Source organism: Aotus nancymaae, unplaced genomic scaffold (genome assembly GCF_030222135.1).
Source record: "Aotus nancymaae isolate 86718 unplaced genomic scaffold, 86718_ANA_hifiasm-v0.15.2.pri h1tg000029l, whole genome shotgun sequence".
NCBI classification, from domain to species: domain Eukaryota; kingdom Metazoa; phylum Chordata; class Mammalia; order Primates; family Aotidae; genus Aotus; species Aotus nancymaae.
In genome coordinates this window covers 46,459,624-46,478,086 of record NW_026988442.1, presented here as the reverse complement: position 1 = coordinate 46,478,086, position 18,463 = coordinate 46,459,624, and the positions used below count along the sequence as shown (strand labels likewise).

At 34.0% G+C, this 18,463-nt stretch overlaps 1 protein-coding gene across 6 annotated transcripts in view; it reads right to left on the bottom strand.

Annotated features, from left to right (window-relative positions):
* SCN1A (sodium voltage-gated channel alpha subunit 1) overlaps window positions 1-18,463 on the bottom strand; it is a 129,191-nt gene that overhangs the window by 40,590 nt on the left and 70,138 nt on the right. The window contains exons 6-17 of one of the 6 annotated variants that reach the window (XM_064382644.1): window positions 17,504-17,632; window positions 15,825-15,916; window positions 14,700-14,969; window positions 11,048-11,111; window positions 9,796-9,937; window positions 8,938-9,144; window positions 7,220-7,504; window positions 5,842-6,222; window positions 4,459-4,591; window positions 3,392-3,630; window positions 1,950-2,123; window positions 243-599 (exon numbers count right to left, since the gene is read on the bottom strand). In XM_064382644.1, the coding sequence (XP_064238714.1) occupies window positions 243-599; window positions 1,950-2,123; window positions 3,392-3,630; window positions 4,459-4,591; window positions 5,842-6,222; window positions 7,220-7,504; window positions 8,938-9,144; window positions 9,796-9,937; window positions 11,048-11,111; window positions 14,700-14,969; window positions 15,825-15,916; window positions 17,504-17,632 (2,473 nt within the window). The remainder of the gene's footprint in view (window positions 1-242; window positions 600-1,949; window positions 2,124-3,391; window positions 3,631-4,458; window positions 4,592-5,841; window positions 6,223-7,219; window positions 7,505-8,937; window positions 9,145-9,795; window positions 9,938-11,047; window positions 11,112-14,699; window positions 14,970-15,824; window positions 15,917-17,503; window positions 17,633-18,463) is intronic. The other 5 variants (XM_064382646.1, XM_064382648.1, XM_064382645.1 and 2 more) reach the window with 5 other exon arrangements.

Sequence of the window (18,463 nt, the reverse complement as noted above, 5' to 3'; positions counted from 1 at the left end):
GTCTTCAATATGATACTCTATTGTAATTCACATTAAAAATGTAATGAAGTCACTGACACAATGGAATTCGGTATAAAAAAATGTAAGGCCACTGCTATATTGCTGTGTTGTTAAAGTGATAATATATCCAAGGTAATGGACTTTTAAACTAATAATCATAGTTTTTCTTTTTGACAGAATGGTCACCATTCCATTATGCTCTTAATGTATTTCTGAAATGCATATCTTAAGTAGGTACATACCACTAGGTTTCCAATCACCATGACCATCATGAAGACAGTAAGGCACATGGCTTGGCCGGCAACCTCCATACAGTCCCACATGGTCTCTATCCACTCTCCACACAGCACGCGGAACACAATCAGGAAGGAGTGGAAGAAGTCATTCATGTGCCAGCGTGGGAGCTGGCAATCACTGGCGATCTTGCAGACACAATCTTTATAGCTTTTGCCAAAGAGCTGCATGCCTACCACAGCAAAAATGAAGACAATGATGGCCAACACAAGCGTTAAATTTCCCAGAGCTCCCACGGAATTGCCGATGATCTTTATTAGCATATTTAATGTTGGCCAAGATTTTGCCAACTTGAAAACTCGCAGCTGGAAAATAAAAAGATACGTATATTTTTATGATCCTTAAAAGTATTACATGTATTGAGCTTTACCAAGAAAAGGTAGTTGGAATTCAATATCTTACAACATCTGATCTGCCCTAACCCTCTCAGGCTTATGGCTAATTTTTGGACTCCATAGGAAAAGCTGTTTTTTCCCATATTTTAACCATGTAGATAATTTTCTCTGACAGTGAATTTTTTTTCTTTCCTTTACTTTTTTTTCTTTTGTCACTGCAACCTCTGCCTCCCGGGTTCAAGTGATCCTCCTGCCTCAGCCGCCCGAGTAGCTGGGACTACAGGCACATGCCACCACACTTCGTTAAGTATATATATTATATACACACACACACATACACACACATATTGTATGTGTGTGTGTATATATGTATATATATACTGTGTGTGTGTGTGTGTATATATATATATATATTTTAGTAGAGACAGTTTCACCATGTTGGCCAGGCTGCTCTTGAACTCCTGACCTCAAGTGAGCCACCTGCCTCAGCCTCCCAAAGTGCTAGGATTATAGGCACGAGCCACCAAGGCCTTCGATAGTGAATTTTTCGTGAGTACTTGGAGTCCAACTGTTCTTAATTTGTTTTACAAAGGTGGTTCTAAGGCCAGACATTGTAATATTAACATCTGAATCTGAAAGACCTCTGCTGAAAGTTATTCATTTGCCAATAGCGTGCATAGTGACATCATACTGAGTCCTACATAAGTAGAGAAAAATGTTCATTATTCATTAATGCTCCTTAGGAGTATTGATGTAGCTACATGCACCTACACTGAAAAATTGGAATAGTTCCCACGATTCTATGAATATTTTCCTGACCTGTAAAGATATATGTGTGAACTAATGAGCATGTTTAGTAATCCTACAGACTTTCTCTCCTTTGACTTTTGCAAGGTGCATATTTTCCAGAGACAGACTTAGAAAAAGTTTCTATATGCACATTTTACATCTGATTTTCATCTACTGCTACAAAGGGCTGTATATATTTTCAAGTAACTATCAAAAAGTTAAACATTTTCATTAAAATATTTTCTTAGGTCTAGAAATATTAACTGTAGTAGGCGCTAGAAGCAAAACTTAGTGAAAATAGCAACTGAATAATACATTAATCTTTATGTAATTATGTTCTTTAAAATAAAGGTTTTTGTAAATGATTGAGAATTTTTTTTCATGTAGGAACAGTTTTGACAATGCAAATGTTACAGAAAAACTTACAATTCTAATGGTTGTGTGGTAAAAACCTGACATTGCTATGCAAGAACCCTGACTGTTAGAAAGGTTTTTGCATTTGGTGCTCTTTTGTTTTGTTTGTTTTTTTACCAATCGAAATGAACGGAGAACAGATAATCCTTCCACATTGGCGAGTCCAAGTTCTACGAGGCTAAGCGTCACAATAAAACCATCAAAGATATTCCAGCCTTCTTGGAAATAATAGTAAGGGTCCATGGCAATAATTTTCAGAAACATTTCTGCTGTAAAGATCCCAGTGAAAACCTAAGATCAAAACAAAATTACTCTAATCCCTTTTCCCATAATGATTTTATTGCTAATTTAGATTTGTATGGCAATTTATAGTTGATGAAAGACTCTCATCTACATTATTTAATTGTATCCTTATGGAAACACAAAGGAGATAATTCAGATACAATTATTACTTTACAGATAAGGAAACTAAGGTCTTCAGATGGGTGAAATGACTTGCTTGATAGATAGCAGACAACAAGCAAATGGCAAAACTAGGATTTGAGTACACGTCATCTATTCTTAACAGTGCTCTTTCCATTATACCAAACTGCCTTTTCTCCAGACTTTATATAACACAAGTACTGACAGCATTTTGCCCATGAGCAGTTTTATTTGTCTATAAGCTTACTCCCATTTCCCTCAAATCAGAGTTATACATTTTTATCTACTATTATACTAGATGCATTACTATTGTCATTCTTTGTTATGCACATGAAAAAATAAATTTACTTCTGTAGTATAAATAGTAGAGTTTCAAAGGTATACTAATAAAATGCAGGTTGTTATGCATAATGTTTCTGCTTTCCACCACCAAATATCCTAAACTTCAAATCAAATATTACAGAAAATGCACACATTACTTTAGATAGCTATTTCTTTCAGCAAATCAAAGTTAATACCCCTAAGTTGATTTGACTGGCAAACATTTTAATAAATTATGTTTTTGAAGCACAAAAAGGAAAAATCAAGTGGAAAAGTTTACCAAAAATGACCTTTGTAATCATACAATACACAAAATGTACGGGAGGTTTTTAATAGTTCATGGTTTTGATATAGAATAGACGGATAAAACAATATATGTACTACCTAGATCCTGGAAGAAGAAAAGCTGGAGACATTTTTGAGTTGTTAAATTATTTCTTGCAATGATGTTGACTAAGAAGGATAAAAGAGATTCACAAGTTTATTTTAGCCTTCTACAGTAAAAGAAATTATAATAACTCAAAAAGTATGTTCTTAAACTATGAGCTACTTCTGGATCTTGAAAAAGTTATAAGCATTACTGTTGACTTTTCAAGTAGTACTGTAGGCCTATGCCTTTCTCAGTTTTTGTGAGCACATTAAGGGTCATTATTTTTGGCAAAAAGTAGAGTATAGCCAGCTAAATATAATTCCCATTTTGCAGGGGCCAGGAAGAGTGAAGGATGGTTCAAAGACTGCTATACACAATTAAATGTAAACAGTTTCTCAAGCAGAAAATTTGAAGACTGAACACATTTACCTTCCAATATGCTTACCAAGTTTCCTACTGTAAGCACATTGTTGAAATGGTCCGTCATTGGATAGTGCTCCATGGCCATGAAAAGAGTGTTTAAGACAATACAAATGGTGATGGCCAGGTCAACAAATGGATCCATCACAACCAGGTTGACAACATGTTTCACTTTTAACCAATATGGAGAACAGTCCCAGATTAAGAATATGTTGGAAAATTTATACCAGCAGGGTGGGCATTTCTGCCTTGATTCTTCAAGTTCTAGATTAAAAAAAAAAATCGTAAGAATGACCAAAAGATGTATTTTATACACAAGACATTTATTTCATATCCACTAAACTTATTTTCAGTAATCAGCACTTTTCTGTTACAGAGTCAACATTTTTTGTACTTGTTAAAAAAATTACAGAATTTACTCTAAACCTCCCAAGGATATTTCATCAGACACACACATAGAGCACAGGTAACAAATGGCTAGTTTTTTGTCTCATGTACTGACATTGTGGCTCAGCGCTTAGCCTCCAGTTAAGTGAGTGCTCTTTCACGGGAAGTCTCAATGGGAACATGTTTTAGGGTAGTGTAGATATTGTGTGCAACCCTATGTGAATGACTCTACATTGTCAACCTCAGACTATGAGAGTTAGGATAGGGATTGATGAGACCCAAGAATCATCTTTCTAATTTGTTTTTATTTTGTGAAAACGACCTGCTCTTCCTCTACAATCTTGAGAGTACTTGGAATGAGGCTGAAAAAGGCAGTACTGCTGAAGTCTTAAACTAATGGAACAAAAAGAGGGTCACTATGACTAATGAGATTAGAAACCCCTAACAGAAATGCTTCATTCTGCATTTTCAAAGAGATGTCACACAGTTAGGAAATCATTCTTAGTCCCAATACCACTGAGTTTAAAATAAATCGTTAAGGCTTCTAGAATATAAGAGTACATATAACAAATAACAGCTCTTGAATTAGACCTGTTGTTTTCTTATTAGAATGCACTATTCCAAACTCACAAATATGTTTGTTTGAAATGAGACAATGTAAGTTTAGTGAAAATAATTGAAACAGAAATGGAATTTGTCACCAACCTTCTACTGTATTTGTTAGAATGCTGGCTATGCTCATTGCTCGCTGTCTTTGGGAAGGATCTTCTAGAAAGTCCATGGAAACATGGAAGGAACTTGACCTTCTCTTTCTCATTTCAGTTTCAGTGGTTGTTCCCTGTACAAAAAAAATGCTAATGCATTAAATGATTAATTTGAGCAATATGACAAGCAAGCAACCAAATGGTGACACAGTGAATTTCATGAAACACATGCATCATGCACTTTCATATTCAATTGGTGATGGCAGATGTTTCTGACTTATTGTATCATTAGCCTGGGATGTTCAAACTGTTAACCATTTAGTCATACGGCAAAAGCCGAGATTTTAACCCCCGATTTCATAATTTTTTAAAATACGAAATAATTTTAATATAGTTGATAAAACTCTTGAGAGACATATTTAAGTTATTACTCTTATTTCTGAACTAATAGTAAAAACCTAATAACTTAAAAGTCGTACACGTGATCAAGGCACTTGATTTTTGAGAAGGTAGCCATTTAATTTTGAGAAAGTATCAACAATTACGAAACACTTAGCTGCCATCTCATTTTCTGGACACAAGATGTAGATGGTCATTGACAACACAAACTCTATGTTAAAAGGAACACACACATGCTGCATGGACAACAGTTTCATCCAGGGTACCAAAGCAATAAGTCATCTAATTCTGACTTAGTCATGCCTCTTCATGCTGATATATTTCCAAGTGAGTCAACAGTCTAAGAAGAGGCAGCATCTGTTTAGAAATTCCTCATCTGGGTATACATTCACAAATACATAACATACCTTTGTACACAGACAATTATTTTATCTGTCTGTATTAATAATATATTTGTGTCTCTTCATTGAGATTAATTTTGAGAAGACCTATATCAGCATTTTTAGTAAGAAAAATATGAGTACTAAGAGTATTAAGGTAACAAAGACATTATCTACTTATGCACAGTGTTTTTGAACATCTAAACTAAAGCAGAGATATATTGAAGAATCCATTGGAAAGATTTATTATACACCCTTGACACTTAAACATAGGATCATTCATTTACTTTTATACTAGAGCCTTAGAGGATGTTCTGCTATCTAAATTCAGTGTGGGTATATAGCAAATCCTCCATCTGGAGGCAGTAATTATTGTGTCTAATTAATCCTTAGAACTCTTAATAAGTAAATGCATTCAGGTTTGTGCAGGAGACTTTTAAGGTTTTAAGTTTTAGTTGGTTAGTCTATTAAATATATTACAAGATGCAGGTGCATTCACAGCGTGACCAACCAGGGATCATTCTCAAGGTTGCCGTTCTGTAGAAACACTGGCTGGTGCAGCAATAATGGGCCAGCCATGCCTGAACTATTTAAAACTTCCTTACATTGTCATCAGTAGCTGGCTTATCTATTATCACCTCTGGCAGAAGCTGTCCAACAGGCGATGTAGGAACTGAAGGTCCACCAACCAAGGAAACCACACCATTGCAATCCACAGTGCTGTGCATCTTCCCATTCGCTGGAAACACTGCCAGCATCCGGGATGACCTACTGGTCTGACTCAGGTTGCTGTTGCGTCGCTCTCCATGTCTTCGGGGCACAAACAAGGAATCTCTACGGCTCTCGTTATCCTCAAAGGTGCTGTGCTCATCATCTGCAAAGTCATTCTCAGATCCCACATCCTTTGCTCGTCCCCTAAAGCTGAAAAGGCTTGTTCTGCTATTTCGCCTTGGTGAAAATAGGGAGCCACGGATACTCAACAAAGACTAGGAGTTTGAAACAACAGACAAATAAAGTCATATTAATATGGCCCTTTGGATGTAATTTCATTTTGCAAGATTAAGTGGAAGGAGGTTTCAGCATTCATAACAGAATATGACTCATTCCTTTTGGTTATCATTCTCATTTTATGTGTGTTTACATTAAATTAAAATAGCTTTATAAAAGAAGGTTTCTCTCCCTTAAGATTAAAGAATAAGGAGATAGATTGCAACCTTAACATATTGAAAACACACAAACACACACACACACACACACACACAACCCTGTGAACCACCATTTGTTAAGTTCAAAGGGAAACATCCTCAGTATATGGTAATGGATGTGGTAAACATTCAGTGAACACTGGCAGCATGGCCTTAACAAGGCCACTTTGGTTTTGATTGATCTTTTCTTTCAAAAACTTTCAACACTCCTCACGATTTATTTTAGTACACCTTTCTCAAATCACTTTAATTATTATTTCTGTTTCACCTATAAGGCATTGTACTGTTGGAACTTGAAGTTCAGATTTCTGAAATCAGAGTGATGTGCCTTTTATCAAGTATACCTGACTAATGTTTTCAGAAGCATGCATGATAACTTATAAAGAAGTTAGGAGGAAAAACAACACAAAATCATAAAATAGCTGAAGGACATTTCTGATCAGCTATCCCCAGTTCCACATTTTTTTTTTCTTGAAAGTGCTGAGGATCAGAAAGATTAAATGTCATCAGTTATAGACAAATATCAGCAAACAGTATCAGAATGAAAATCCAGGTCTCCTGATTGTCAACTTGGTGTTATCCTAACTACACCGAGCTGTAGATTTTACATATCTGTGGAGTAAAATTTTCACATAACTATGTGGAGATGGGACAAGTTAAAATATAATACGACAGTGGTCGATTCAGTTGATAAAAATTCCGAAGTCTATTTTAACTCTCCCCCTCTCTCCCATGTTTTAATTTTCATCCATACATCAGTAAACTCAGCAGTGCATACCTGGTGTGGGGAAGAGTACCTCTTTTCATATGTCAATCTGTTCCCTTCAATGGAGAAGCGAAATCCTTTCCTCCTGATGCTGTCCTCAGATTCAGATTTATGGAATTCATCCTCATCTTTCTCCTCCCCACCAGACTGCTCTTTCTGTTTTCTTTTCTTCCTCCGATTTCTTCTTTCCTTGGCACTCTTGGAACTCAACTTAGAGGCTTCAGATGAGCTGTCTGAGAGCCTGCCTGCTGCACTGGGCTCCCTGGAATGTTCTGAGGCAGTTGCAGTCACTGCCTGCTACATTGAAAAGAAATAGTTTTAGCATAACACCTGAAAAGACTGTCTCTTTCTTTAAAATGGCTGAAGTGTTTGCATGGCATTTAAAAAATATATTGAGCTGATTGAGGATTATCTCACAGAGAAGAGTCTCTGGAAGTGTAAAAGGAGATTTTTTTTTTCTTTCTACCTCATGAAGGCTTTCAGAGATAATTTGGTTTTCTCCATGGATATTCAAAAATATCCATCAGGCGTCAACAAGAACATAAATGCATTACTTGTTAGGATTTGATTTACTGTAAAAATTGGTATTTCATTAGTGTTATTTTCTTTTCTCTGAAAAAGAAACTGGAGCATCGGAGAAAAGCTGATGAGTTACCTGAAGTCATATCTTAAGGCATGGGAATGGGGTAAGAATCTGAGGTCCTTTCTCTAGTTATTGAAATTGGATTGTCCAATACCCTCAAGATACTGTTAATCCAATTTATGGTCAGTTATAATAAAATCCCTTTCTGACCCATCCACAATATCTAGAAGAATGGAAGAGGGAGAATCAACAGTTTCTGCTGAGCAAGATAAGACATCCACTTCTCCGAAAAGCTGTTCCCACCATCTTCGAACTCAGTACTGGTTCTTAAGGGCCACATGGACATGGAATAAAACAATGTTTTTTGATTATAGATTGTACTGATACTAAGTTGACACTTTTTTGTTATTATCATCGTTCCCAGGGTAACCTCAATAGATTAATTACTCTTGCATGTAAATTAATATTTCTGAAACAGCTTTCTTCTTTAGTAAAGGCAATAAATTCGTATGCTAAACAGAAAGATGAGAGTGACAGGAGATGTATTTTATGATTTATCACACTGCAAGGACTAACACTTCACTATAAACATAGGTAATCCCTTTTAGATGAGCAATCTCTGTAAGACTGATAACATTCATCTATCTATTGGATGCTGCTATATCAGAGACCATTATATTATTTTATCACTTCCTTATAAAGGTAATAAAGCAACCACATTAAAAACCAACATATTTTTAGGTAAAGACAAAAGAGACTATGTTTAAGAACTAGAAGCAACTTTTTATATGGTAACCAATAATTTCTTGTTCTAAGAAAAGAGAATTTCCTCCTAATGCCAGTCTACTTGTTCAATAAATGTCTCTCACTTGTAAAGACCCCAAAATAACATTTTCCCATTACTTAGAGAATCTTCCAATGATTAAAATAATATGAGACAGTTCTATTGTGGTTAATATTGCATACATCTTAAAATAAATTAACAAAATAATTAAACTAAATAAAATAAGTAGATTATCAAAATATAGAAATCTTTACTAATTCCTCGTATCATGACCTGCCCTTAGGTATTCACTTTCTCTTCAATATTTTTGTAATAATCAGATCAACAATAAAAGGACAGTGCCATGAGACAGGGCAACTTTACCTGAGCTGCCTCCTGTTGCTTTTTAAGCTGTTCAATCATCTGCTGAAATTCAGCCTCTTTCTGTTCAGCTTCTTCCAAGGTGGCCTGATTCTGCTCCTCATAGGCCATGGCCACCACAGCCAGAATCAGGTTTATTAGGTAGAATGAGCCCAAGAAAATGACCAGCACAAAAAATATCATGTATGTTTTCCCAGCAGCACGTAGTGTCTGTAAACAATAATATCAGAATTATTTCTCAATATTACTTCCCTAAGTGACAGCTTCAACTTTCAGTTTACTTGTGTGTCTAGCAAAACTCAGATGTAAATAGTGATTATGTTGGTCACAGCACCCTGTACTTTTTTTGATTATTTGTTTCTTTAACTTCAGCTTTTTACTTCTCCCCTATCTTATGCATTCACATTATGATATCTAGGGAAGAATTCTTTTATTCACCAAGAATGAAACAGTCAGTAAAATACCACGGAGTCCTCCATTAAAGAGCTGAGCCTTTGAGGAATGTCAAGGAAGAGACCAAATTTATCTTTGTATACCTGCTTCTTCATTTTCATTACCTCCCACCTGAGGGATAATATTTGAAGGAGCAGATAGGGCTGAAGGGAGAATGTGCCTTCTGTTTAGCACAATCTGTGCCTGAGAAGGGTAGGGAACAGGTTTTGAGCCAAGAGGAAATGGAAGAGAACTACAGTCCCTGGCATCACTCTGCTCAATGTGTTATAATCAATAAGACAGAGGAACTCAAGTCTCATTTCAAGTTCTGCTCTTTCTACTATATTATCTTGTGGTTTTTTTCATAACTCAATTGGTTTTCTTGTATTCTTTTACTTAAGTAGAGAATGTGACTCTTTAGTTTCTCACCAGTTGATAAAGATTTTCCCAGAAGTCCTGAGTCATTAGTCGAAACAAAGACAAAAAAGCCCAACTGAAGGTATCAAAGCTTGTGTAGCCGTAATTGGGATTTCTACCAGCTTTCACACATATATATCCCTCTGGACATTGGCTGCAAGTGGGGCAAAAGAAAGTATTACCAGATGTTTGGCTGACTTTTTACTCTGATACCATGCTATACTTATAATATTGCCTAGCCAGAAAGATTTGCTATTCAAAATAAAAGTGTGATAAATAAGTAACTAATCTATTTCCCAACTTTGGACAGTGTATAGTCTTATTAGCTACTTCTTGTCATCATTAAAATATCGTACAGCATTTCTAATAATATTTTACAAAATAATTTTTTGTTGATAATTTGCATTTTCAACATCTCCAATTCATTTTTACTACTATAAAGTCTCCAGAGTTTATAGCTCAATATAATTATTTAAAAGAAACAGCATTGTTATTATTATTTATTTCTAAAAAGGAGTAAAAGTGAACTCCTTTTTGGATTTTTGCTGTTATATACAGTGGATGTTTAATAATTTTCTCCTTTTTTTTATACTTTTGTTTGAAGTTCAGGGGTACATGCATGTGCAGGTTTGTTATATAGATAAATGTGTGTAATGGGGGTTTGTTGAACAGATTATTTCATCACCCAGGTATGAAGCCTAGTACCCATTAGTTATTCTTCCTGATCCTCTCCCTCCTCCCACGTTCCACCCTCTGGTAGGCCCTAGTGTCTGTTGCTCCCCTCTACGTGTCCACATGGTCTCATCATTTAGCTCCCACTTATAAGTGAGGACATGTGGTACTTAGTTTTCTGTTCCTGCAATAGTTAACTAAGGATAATGGCCTCTAGTTCCATCCATATTCCTGCAAAGGACATGATCTAATTATTTTTATGACTGTAAAGTATCCGGTGGTGTACTACATTTTCTTTTTCCAGCCTATCATTGATGGGCATTTAGGGTGGCTCCATGTCTTTGTTTTGTGAATAGTGCTGCAATGAACATACTTGTGCATGTGTCTAAAAGTATTTTTGTTTTAAAAAAACATAAATCTTGCCTAATATTTAAATAATCTCATACTTTATAAAAAACCTTACATATAGCAACTTAATGTCAACAAAATTAGTTGGCTGTTATCTCCAGTTTCTATAAAAACAGAGAAAAGATACACACATATATATGTGTACACACAAAGATACACAGATACACACAAATTATTGACTTACCCTGCATCAGAGCTATTTCCACATAGTAGTGCATCTAAAAAACCCTCCAGGAAATAATGATATCCTGTTTCAAAAAAGAAAGTCATATGATGAACATTTGCATTGTTAAAAACACTAAAATGAAAAGAGGAAGGTCAGGTTCTACTTTTAAGTTTATTGAGTAATTTTAAATATATAATTTATTCAAAGACACAAGTATTTATCTCTTCTCCCTCCAAATTCTAGATATTTTATCTAGATACTTTACAGTGCAAAGTATTTCATTATGAAAATGAAGTTAGTGATAATAACAGGTACCAACATAATATTTCAAAAGGGTATTAGCATTTGTCCACCATTCTCATGAAAATAAAAGTTCAGTAAAAATAGACAAAAATGACAGGAATTTCTTGGTTTTCTCAAAACAGCCACATATTTCAAAATAAGAGAATAGTATATCTTCTGGTCTTCTCTCCTATATTTTTAACAAATATACATTTTAATAATTAAGTATAATTTATATTCTCACAGAATATAGCCAACTTATAGTAAAATATGCATAAATCATATCAACAACTGAAATGAAAGAAATTTTAAGTCTTAAATACTAAAGCTAAAATAATGACTATAGGTGAACACTACATTATCTCAAAGCTGCCTGTTTCTTGCAAACTCCTTGGCTTCTTGCAACATCCAGTTGTTCTGTAACTTCTTCCTTGACATTTTCAATTTTCTTTCCACTAAATATTGACACAATTAAGAACTCCCCTCACTGTGCTACCAGTAACATGTATATACTCGAATTATTTTTATAGTAACACTCCTATATTGTAATTATTTATTTACAAGCATACTTCCTAGAAAGAAAGTCTCGATCATTAATTATTTCTATATTAGTGTTTGTTTGAGACTGGATAGCCTTTCTGTAAAGTTTATTGAATGAATAAGTAAATAAAAGACAAAAAGAGAGAAACATGAAATTGCACAATCACTGTTGGATTTTGTAAGAACATATATTTTCTAGATGTCAAGTTTTCTGAGGAATTTATTCCCTGCAGTGTTCCATAAAGGACACAGAACCACATAAGGAAAAATATCATTTTTATTTCTGATATCTTGACTTCTTTGAACTCAGACAGGAAAGGTGACATAGTACTTTCTAACTTTCAATTAAAATTAAACAAAGTGAAAAGATCATAATAGTCTCTGGATGATATTTTATAGCTTTTGATATGTCATATTTATAAATGAAGTTTTTCCCATTAAATTCAATTATCTAAAAGGCTTAACCTGAGGAAAATAGGAATTTTCAGTTATAATATTTATCTTTAATTTTAATAGATTTAATTTTTTATCACTTTCAAAAATGAGCCATTTTATTTATATTTGCATTTGGCTTAATATAAGAATCATAGATGTTGAGAGCTGAAAATGACCTCAGATATTATTCATTTTTTTCACTTTGAGTATAGGAAAAATGCAGTCCAATAAATTTTCCCTAGTGAGAATACACCCTAAATAGCCCTCCTAGTCAGTATTTTGAACTTAGATAAAACAAAGAACAGATTTCAGGGAGTTGGTGATTGAAGTGGAACTACTGGCATCGTATCAAGTGAATAAGAAACATTTGTGATTTGCTCTGACACTGTTCTTAATCCACAGATTAACAACTACAGGTTTACAACTAAATCTAAAGATTTACAACTGTTTGCAAATTATTTATTAGCATATCACTGAATGTCATGGAAGAGTTAATTTATATCAATCCAAGGTATTTTCCAGATTTATAACTATAAGGAGACACTGATTAGTTCTTTCTTTTTTAACTATGCTTATCATTACTTTAATAAGTATCAAACCACTGGTAACTTCTTGTAATTAATTCTGTTTGTTCCACACAATCAGTCACTGAAGTTTTCTTTCTTTTTTTTTCCAAAATATTATTCATCACCTTAAAATAATAAATGTATACTATATGCAAGAACATCTAAAATCTGAGTTGTGTAGGTTTAATGCTTTTCCTTAAAAAAGACTTTTCCATTTCTTATTAATCATATTCTATCTCCTTGATTTTGAAATATTACTACTGGCAGATTCTAAAATTAAAGAGAGAAAAAACTTACACACTTTTTATTGTCACTTTAAAAAGAGAAAGGGTATTAACACAATTATTATTATTATTGAGATAGAGTCTTACTCTGTCACCCAGGCTGGAGTTCAGTGGCACAATCATGGCTCACTTCAGTCCTGACCTCCCAGGTTCAAGTGAACTTCCCATCTCAGCCTCCTTAATACCTGAGACTATAGGTGCATGCCACCACACCCAACTCATTTATATATATATAATATATTTATTATATATATACACACATATAAACATATATACATTATAATATATAATATGTACATATGTGTGTGTGTGTGTGTGTGTGTGTATATATATATATATATATTTTTTTTTTTCTTGCAGAGAAGGGGTCTCACTATGTTGCCCATGCTGGTCTCAAACTCCTTGCCTCAAGTGATCTTCCAACCTCAGCCTCTCAAAGTGCTAGGATTATAGGTGTGAGCCACTGCAGCCGACTAACATTTTCTATTATTCTCACCTGAAGTTTTATTAACTGTAATTTTCTTTTTTTGATGTAATACTACTTTTCAAATATAAGAATAACATATACTTTTAGGTATCATTTTATTTCCTTAAAGTAATAAAATAATCTATTAAACTATAACACCCTGAAGCCATTAATTATCTCCAGTGTTTCTGATACATTAAGGACATTGTGTAATTAATGTATAATGGTTACGTTTGCATAGTTCTGCAGAACTCACAAAAGACATTCACATATTTTATCTCCTTTGATTATATCAATTACCTCAGAAAGAATGTACAGTAACCAAAGATCCTAGGAAAATCCTTTCTAGCTGAATTCTTCAGCCTTCCAAATGATGATAAAATAGAAAGTGCCATTTAGGTGTCAAAACTAAAGTAGTTATGAACAAAATTGTTAAATGTATGTGTAAGCCATTGATAAGGTGATTAACAAAATTCTTCTTTAAAATTAGTTCCAGAAATATAAATAACCTATTAGTTAAAATCCAGGGATAGAAATACCAAATACAATATAATTTAAAATATTGTTAAATAGTTTGAATAATTTCTTTTTTTTCTTTTTGTTTTTTTAAAGGTAATTTTCTTTTTTTTTGAGAGACAGGGTTTCACCATGTTGGTCAGGCTGGTCTCGAACACCTGACCTTGTAATCCACCTGCCTCAGCCTCCCAAAGTGCTGGGATTACAGGCCTGTGACCGGCCGATTAGGTAATTTTCTAAAAGATCAGAACTTGTTATGTGTTCATTTAAAAATATTTTTCATGCATAGATGGAAGGCACATTAGCAATGAAAAGACTAAATATACATAATAGTAACTCTTTTTTGTAAGTAATTGTTTTATTTATTTTGCTAGGTTTTAATTTTTAATTTTAATTTTTGTGGGTACATGATTGGTGTTTGTATATATGGGGTACATGAGATGTTTTGATACAGGCATGCAATGTGTAATAAGCACATCACAAAAAATGGGATATCCATCTCTTCTCAAGTCTTTATCCTTTGTATTACGAACAATCCAATTCTACTTTTTTTAGGAAATGTGTATAACAATAATTCTTACTTGAATCTTGAATATATGACTTCCAGTCAAACTCAAAGACAGTTTCATTTATAAGTGTGCCATTGTAATTCACGGTTATATTCTTTTCTATACTATGCTCCTCCAGGGAAGCATTGGTGGGAGGCCATTGTATACATTTATTCCTCAGGTTGCCCATGAACAGCTGCAGCCCAATTAGAGCAAACACACTCAGACAGAAAACAGTCAGGATCATTACATCTGAGAGCTTCTTCACAGATTGGATCAGGGCTCCCACAATGGTTTTCAGGCCTGAAAGAAAGAAGCCTATTACTCTGAAGACTTAACACATCTGAAATAGTAAAAGCTTCACACAATTTTCTTGAAAACATAGATTTCATGCATAAGTCCAAAAATGTTTACAATGCTAGTGGAGAAGCAACACTTCACAGAAGGGGAGGCACTTATGAAGACGAACTCCAGAAATGTCATGATTTAAACAATGAAATGAGGATTCATATCCCATTACGTTAAGACAAAGTAATGGAAGGTTCATGTTCTTCATGGAGCCTATATCAAGGAAAGGGCTCTGTCTTTTTCCTCTTTGCTACTGAAAGTTGCTCCACACTTTCATTAGGGTCAGAGTTCAGTTTTATAAGAAAATACCTGAATAAATATTTTAAAATTCCTATGTATAAGTAGAAAAGATTTTGCTGTGAAACTGAAAGTGGTCTGCAGTATAAATGTGCCTTAAGATAATAAATCCTCCATGCAAACTTACACTATTATTTATTATCTTATTCCCTTCTCTTTTGTTAGCAAAAGACTTAGAAGATTTACATTATATACACATAGTCATTAGCGACTATAATGAATAAGAAACTACAGATTCGTACATTCAAAAGGGAGCAAATTCTTGATAACATTAACATGGGGGAAAAAAACCCATGATGTTTGTAAGTGCAAATCACCCTGACCTCAAATTACGGTATCTCACATAAGACATTGTTAAACTCCAAGGCTGATAAAGCTTATGTCTAAACAATAAAAATCATTTTCTTTGGAATATCTAGTCTTATGATTCCATTTTGTCAAGCAAAAAAAAAAAAAAAAAAAGATGCTGAAAAACATGATGGGGTCAGTCTCAATGTCTAACCTAGCTCTCACCTGGAATGACCGAAATTGTCTTCAGTGCTCGGAGAACTCTGAATGTTCTCAATGCCGAGACATTGCCCAGGTCCACAAATTCTGTGACGTACCTGTAGTAGGGAGTTCACACACAAACACAATAACAGAATACAAAGAAAGAGTTGTAGGTACAAGGAGCCTATGCTTTACCCTGATCACTTCTTACCTGGAATTACAGAAATAGTTTTCAAAGCTCTCAAGACTCTGAAAGTGCGAAGAGCTGAAAATTTGCCTAGGTTTACAAATTCTATTACAAATCTGTAGAATTAAATCAGAATTACTCAAGATTTTAGCAAGATTTATATTACTTGCATGGGTCTTTCATAAAGACCCTCTTGGTGATTTTAAAAGATAAATATCGTAAGTGGCAAATCAGAAATTAGATTCCATCACTATGGAAAATACGTGAAATCACCCAACAGAAATTTAGGCTTGAAAAGGCAGATTGCCTTACTGCTTTTATATATGAGATAAGATTTTCCTAGTGTAACTTGTAAATGAAAGTTAGGCAAATTAAGAATAATACTTTATGACAGTCCAATGATGCCCCTATTATTATTGCCATTTTGTTCTTAAGAAATAGAAGTCCTGTATGCCTTCTTTTGAGCCATGGCCAGAAAGCCTGGCAAAAAATTGGCTCATCCTAATCAGATAGGAAATTAAGACCAGACATGCAGTATTTGGAGTCCTGAGTATATCAGTGCTGCCTCTCCTGCTCCTATCCACTACATCACAGTTGTAAGAGACAAAGAAATCAGCTCCTGAAGAAGGGATGAGGGTCAGTGTTGCTGGGCAGCCTCCTCCTACACTCTACATTAACTTACTCCTGAATGGTTTTCTATTATTTTTCTGGGTCTCTTCCTGAGGAAGTTTACCACTAGAAAAAAGCACAAGGGTGTATAAACTAGGCATATTACTGAGTGGACACAAATAGGAGATAAGGGTAAGGAGGTTTATGTTGAGACTAAAGAGATGAAGAAAGTCATAAAAGGGAAGAAGAAAAGAAGGAAGGGTCAGGAGAGAAACAGAAAGAGGCGGAGAGAATGTATCCCTCTAAAGGTCTAAGGAATCAGTAATTTAACATATTAAATACATAATATTTCAAATATCTTCTTTTCTTTCCTTAGTTTGATTTGTCAGATTGTTTCGATGCGAGTAGATATTTTTTATTATTCTACCAAACCACAAAAGAAGCTGTGTGTAATATAAACAAGGTCATTGCAAATTTGTGTAGCCAATAAAACTGTTTTGTGGCTGAATTTTTAAATTGATTTTCACAGATGTATTACAAATACGCTTGTGTTTTGATATTAGAATATATATGTTATGTTCTTCACATGTACCCCAAAACCTAAAATGCAATTAAAAAAAAAAGAATGTATCTGTTAATATGTGATTGTGTGTGTGTGTAAGAGTGGCATATGTGAAATTTTCCGACAGTTGCTGTGCGTGAAAATTGTAGTTTTCAGCTACTACAAAGTTTCATGCTATGGTGAAATTCCACTTAGACCTTTGTTGTGCTAAATCGAAATCCAGAGTTTGAATGTATAAATCACACCAAAATATTCCACAAGTAAAGCAAGCCTACTTTTAAAAGCATAAGCACTGATAGGAAACCAAACGATGTTCTCTCTTAAAGTTTCAAAAAAGGCACTTACGCAAATGTAATGACAGTGAAATCAAGCCAGTTCCATGGATCCCGAAGGAAAGTAAAATCCTCTAAACAGAATCCCCTTGCAATAATTTTTATAAGTGATTCAAAAGTATATATTCCTGTGAAGGTGTATCTGAAAACAAGCATCCAAAATTTTTTGATAAATTTAGTGTTTTTTCATAGCATACCAATTTCTTATCACTCCATCAGTGGAATAGATGAATATTAAAAAAGAAAATTAAGCAGATGGATTTTATTTTCATACAAATAAATTGTAGCCCTAAATTTAAATTCAACTTCCTAATACACAAAGAGTTGTTTTATAAAGTGTCTTAAGAGTAGTGTGAGAAATATAAGGTGTATGATATCTATTGTCTGAAATGTCTTGGTATTTACATAAATAAACACAATCTCCTGAGAAATATTTAGTATGTTTACATGATGGAATAGCCAATCAATAATATTGCAGAAGCATGAAATGATTTTCTTTTAGGAAAAAAAAAAATCTCATCAATTTTAATGGTGTTCTAAGAATGAGAGGAAATTGACAAATTAGCATGTCTTATGTCTTCTTTTCTCCAAGATAGTTAAACTTACTTGGAATAAGGACTTCTTTAAAATCAAGGTAAATAATTCTAGGGTTATAAGAAGTAAAAATTTAATTTAGAATAAAATTCTTGTGATAATTCAGAAACTTACATATTTCCAAAGTTTAAATCTTCTACTCAGAAATTGGGTGTGAGGGTGACATAAAATCACAGAAACTAGGGTGACTGAAAACCTGTGGGTCCTCCTATATTAACTTCAATGTTTCAGAATTTTTTTGTATATAAAATTTATTATTTTCTTCAGAATGTTATTTTTCTTCTTGGCCGCAGTAGATAAGAAAGGAGACACTCTTGGAAATAGGTTGGTGCAAATGTTACCTTCAATTGAAGGTAATGGCAAACACCGCGATTATGTT